This window comes from Penaeus vannamei, chromosome 15 (genome assembly GCF_042767895.1).
Source record: "Penaeus vannamei isolate JL-2024 chromosome 15, ASM4276789v1, whole genome shotgun sequence".
NCBI lineage: Eukaryota > Metazoa > Arthropoda > Malacostraca > Decapoda > Penaeidae > Penaeus > Penaeus vannamei.
Genome location: NC_091563.1, coordinates 16,385,459 through 16,390,458, shown reverse-complemented (window position 1 = coordinate 16,390,458; position 5,000 = coordinate 16,385,459). Strand labels below are relative to the sequence as shown.

General features: G+C 41.2%; 1 protein-coding gene across 1 annotated transcript in view; it reads right to left on the bottom strand.

Annotated features, from left to right (window-relative positions):
* The window catches only part of LOC138864112 (putative uncharacterized protein DDB_G0288537), an 8,302-nt gene extending 7,685 nt beyond the window's left edge, over nt 1-617 (bottom strand). The window contains exon 1 of the mRNA XM_070130152.1: nt 135-617. Coding sequence (XP_069986253.1) covers nt 135-617 — 483 coding nt within the window. The remainder of the gene's footprint in view (nt 1-134) is intronic.
* Nucleotides 618-5,000: the final 4,383 nt, after the last annotated feature.

Genomic DNA, 5,000 nt, shown 5'->3' with positions numbered 1-5,000 from the left:
CCTCGTATCCTCCTACGCGTACTAACGACTCCTTGTTTACTTCCGCAGGTACGGTTCGCGGTGACGGAGGCCAAGACGGGGTAAAGTAAAGGTCAAATTATTGATTGCGTTTTGTCCGCCCACTCCGATCTTGCCTGGCGTGCTGGTGTGTGTGGTGGTGTCACTGCTGGTGCCCCTGCTAGTGCCGGTGTTAGCGCTGGTATTAAACTGGTGCTGGTACCCTCGCTAGTCCCGGTGTGAGCGCTAGTTCTACCGAGTGCTGGTTCTCCTGCTAGTATTGATGCCAGCGCATATAATGGAATCAGTGCTAGTACTACTTCTAGTACTAGGACTGAGTAGTGCTGAAGAGCTAATAGTACAAGTGATGGTACCAGTGCTGGGGTCAGTGCTGGAGCTTTTACATCTATTGGTGTTAGAGCTAGTACTAGACTGGTGTTAATGCTGGGGCTGCTATTAGTACCAGTGTTAGTGCAGGCGCCAATGCTGATGCTGCTATTGCTGGTGTTAGTGCTAGTGCTAACTAGTCCTGGTATTAATGTTGGTGTTGGTATTTCTGTGGCATCGTTGAGGCTAATACTGGTATCTGTACTGGTGTCAGTGTTAGTGCTGGTAATCATGCAGATGTTCATGCTGGTATTAGCACTAATATTGGTATTAATGCTGCTAGTTGGTATTCGTGCTGGTGTCAAGTGTTAGTACTGGTATTAACCATGTTATGATTATTCTTGTCAGGACCTTTTCTAGTATAGTCTATGATATCAGTGCTGGTCCCAGTGCTAGGGCTGGTATTGATATCAATATCAGGTGTCGGCGCTGGTTTTAAGTGCTGGTGTATTATTACTAGTCTTAATATTAGTGCTGGTATTAGCAAAGATGTCAATGTTGATATTAAGACTAGTGTCAGTATTGGTTCTGGTATGCTGGTGTTGGTATGGATGCTGTAGTCACTGGCTTAGCATTAATGCTGCTGTCAATTTTGGTACCGGTATTAAGGATGGCCTTAAACAAAATCGGTGCTAGCATTGATACCGGTACCAAATGCTGGTGTTGGTATTTTTTCTGTTGTCAGTACTGGAGTTGGTATCAGTGCTGGTTTCAGTAATGGTATTAACATTAATGCTGATGTCCTTATTGGTTCTATAATTACTGCGGCAATTTCGTCAATGCTGGTGCTAGAATGAGTGCTAATTATACCGGTGTTAATGCTGGTGGACAGTATGGTTAGCATTGTGTTCACGCAAATGCTTATAATTGTGCCAGATCTAACGCTGGTCCTAGTACTACCGATTCCACTAGTGCTAGTACCATTGCTATCATTTCTGGTATTAATATATCTCATTCCCTAGTTGACCCTAATGCTAAACAAATCACTGTCGATTTTAGCACTGGTACTAGCATCTGTCTTGACGTTATAGCCTTTTGTGGGTACTGTTACTAGTTCAAGTAATTGCTTCTCTGGCTATTTTTAAGGTTCTTAATATTTTGCTACTTATGGTTCTGATTATGTTCGGATCAGTGGCAGTATTAGTGTGGTTTTAAAATGCTGTAAACTAGGCCTTTTGTAACCTCTTGTTATTAGAATTAGCACTAGTTCCTATTGCTAGTGTTATTGCTAAATTAGACCGTAGTTTCTGCCCCCAATTTTATCCAATTTTGATAACAACGTTCGAGGCTTTTGTATATGCTAGATCTCATGATAATAACGCAGTCTACCAATTTAATCTCAGTAGAAGTGTACAGTATAATAAACCCCGAACGCTACTCCCAGTCTTAAAAGAGTAATCAGGTCAAGCAATAATACGAGAGTAAGTAACAGTGCTGACAAAGGGTCAGTGTTGGCGACAATAATGGTGCAAGTACTATTACTAGTCCTGATGTAGATGCTAGTCCTAGTGTTGATGATAATAATTTTGACATTTTGCTGTAAATAGATGATGGTACTGTTACTGCTGACATATTTACGTTTGTCAGTGTAACAGAACTCGTTTTAACATTGACAATAACTGCTGGGACTTATTTTGAGTGCAGTGCTTGTAACGGTCCTTATAACGGTACAGGTATTGGTAATAGTAATAATTCTAGACTCAAAAGTTGATATTCCGATAGCACAAGCTCCAATTTCACTTACGTGGGTGAAAAGTAAACATAAGTAACAGCGTTGACGCCTGACACTGGTACTGTTACCAACACTGCTGATACCATCATACTAGCATGTCACGAATCTGGTCCCAGTGCTTATGGCTACCCACGCAAGTATGCTCCCAGTTGTAAATATGCCCTCAGTACTCATTAGGTATTCGCCAAACTTCAGAAACTCGTACAGAACCTCGTGCCAGAGAGGAGTTGATGCGAGCATTGGCATGTACCATAAGCACTGGTTTGGACTCGCGTGCCTGGGCTTGCCGAGTGAAAGGACTGTGCGGGCGTCGAGGGGAAGAGCTCTCCCACAGACAGCGATGTTTCCACGTCTTCGGATACACACGTGGTCAGCGTGTACCGGGGAGAGAGGGAGAGACACGTGAACCGGGTACATGAGGGACATTACAGGTACAGTTTGGATAAGTCCCAGGGCCTTCGCAGGACCTTTATGTACCGGGACTGGTTCAGTACAGACTTCTCCCCCGCGGTTCTCCCAGTGGAGAGCCGGTACACGTGGCTACATAAGGTACTAGTCCTGAAATATTTTGTGTTGCAGTTACAGGTACATTTACAGCCATCTCTGCCACTGAACTTCGGAATTGCTCGACCTCACAGTGTTGTATTTTTAATGCTTTTTGGCCAGGTATTTATTTATTTGAACATATTTTTTGAACATGGATGCCTGCGTGCTTGCACCCATGTAAAAGCTTGTAGACACTTTGGACCCTTTTGGCGACAGAGTTTGAAGCCTTGTGCATTATTTTTGTTTTCTTTTATCACCATTAAACCGTAAGACCTAACGAGGTTTTAGACGTGCGCCGAAAACCTGGGCTTCTAAAGCCACTTTCTAAGAAAAAATAAGTTAGAAAATCAGATAAAATACGTAAAGAAGAAAACCTTATCGAAAAAACAAAAGGATATTTGCGAAATTCAAAAGCTTACGATGATATATCGATCGTGTCATCGATCGCGCGGGAAAACTCGATTTAATCGCAAATCCCGAAAGAAAAAAAAGAAGAAAAACCTCATTATACCCGCAACTATTCTGTCGGGAGCTTCCTTCGATCCGGTGTCTCGATCCACCCGACAGCGAGGACCCGACGTCACCGAGGAAGTACCCGACACCCGAAAGCCGAAGCGTGGGAGTCCAATCTTCCTGTGATGTATTGATTGGTCACGAGTGGGTTCCATTGCTGACGGAATCTGTGAGTGCTCGTCAATGTTGCATGGCGGCCCGGCTTTAGGTACAGTTTCCCCTGTCTAGGATGTGGCGTCGGTTACAGGAGTGGTGCGCGCCGAGTGTTTGGTAATACATGGGGAGAGGTTTTGGGTGAGCTTTGGGAATACTCTCACTCACTTACGAAGTCTCTCACGCACTCAATCACTCACTCACTCACTCACTCACTCACTCACACATTCACATTCACATTCACACACATACACACGCACTCACTCATGCGCACGCGCACACTCACTCACTCACGCGCACACACACACGCACACCCATAAGTATGTGTGTGCTTCTTCATCCATTAGTGAACACGAGATCAAATCGATTTTAGAAGACACGAAATAAAATCATCCACATCGACATACGATCTGTCAAGGAAGTATCCCTTTGGCATGATCACGACAGACTGTTTTCCATTCGCAGTCGAAACTTCTCGAATATTCCATGGCAAACCTTGACAGAGTCACACTGGCTTATGAAACTTTTATCATTTAGTCTCATGCGTCGTGGGAGAAAACCTTGTTATGTAGGGTATAGTGTACTGTGTCTTGTACTACTCAGGTGTTTTATTTGAAATATATACGTATATGTAAATACATATATCTATATAATAAATCATACAAGTAATTATATATAGATAGATACTTATTTATATATATATATATATATATATATATATATATATATATATGTATACATATATATATTTATGAACATGTAAGTATATATATATTCATATATATATGTATATATGTATATACTTCCAATTATGTATACTTAATCTTCATTAATTCGTTTATTTCTATTACCTTGCAGTTTTCTCTCATCTTTCAGTATGCTACAGCACATTACTTCCGTTGTCACGTTTCTTCAGCTGAACACGAGTGGATTTTCGCTCAGACGCAAAACGGCAGAGTTCAGTTATATTTACAAACTCCACTTATGGTATTTGTTCACTCCGCTTCATCTCTCTACAATGGGGTGTTTGTGATTAATGGGTCATTAGCGCTGCTTGTTAACGGGGATGAATTCATCATATAACACATTATTGTGTGATAAGCTCCGAACTGGGCCACTATGTGCAACTATGTGCATTATGTGGAACGTTATGCATTATCTGAAATGTTATGTACAGTATGCATCTGTTTGAAGGACATGTAAGTATTCGGGTCACCATGTGTAAAAAAAAATAAATAAATAAATAAATAAATCTATACATCCAACCTATTTTCAAGGGAAATTTCTCGCAACAAATATATTCCGCCAATTCTCCTGACCATACTCTACATCAGGATCAAAATCATTATCTTATTTATTTATTTTTTACAAAAGACCATTAACGTTTTTTTTTCGAAACTGGAGCTAGACATACGCCTATGGTAATAATGTACTGTTACTCACATCGATATGGGAAAGGGGAATGTTTAATGGTACAAAAGTGTTCCACGAGCGCCAAGTGTAATAAGCCGAATTGTTATTGGGACAAGCAAACAAATGTGTTTATCCAGGGTGTCCCTAATGATATGTCGGAGAGTTATATATTACCTGCAAATTTATCACCCATAAATTGCCTCGCCTTCGCTCGCTCTATGTAAATGTGTTTCATCTTTTGTTTTCTTGGAATAGAGAT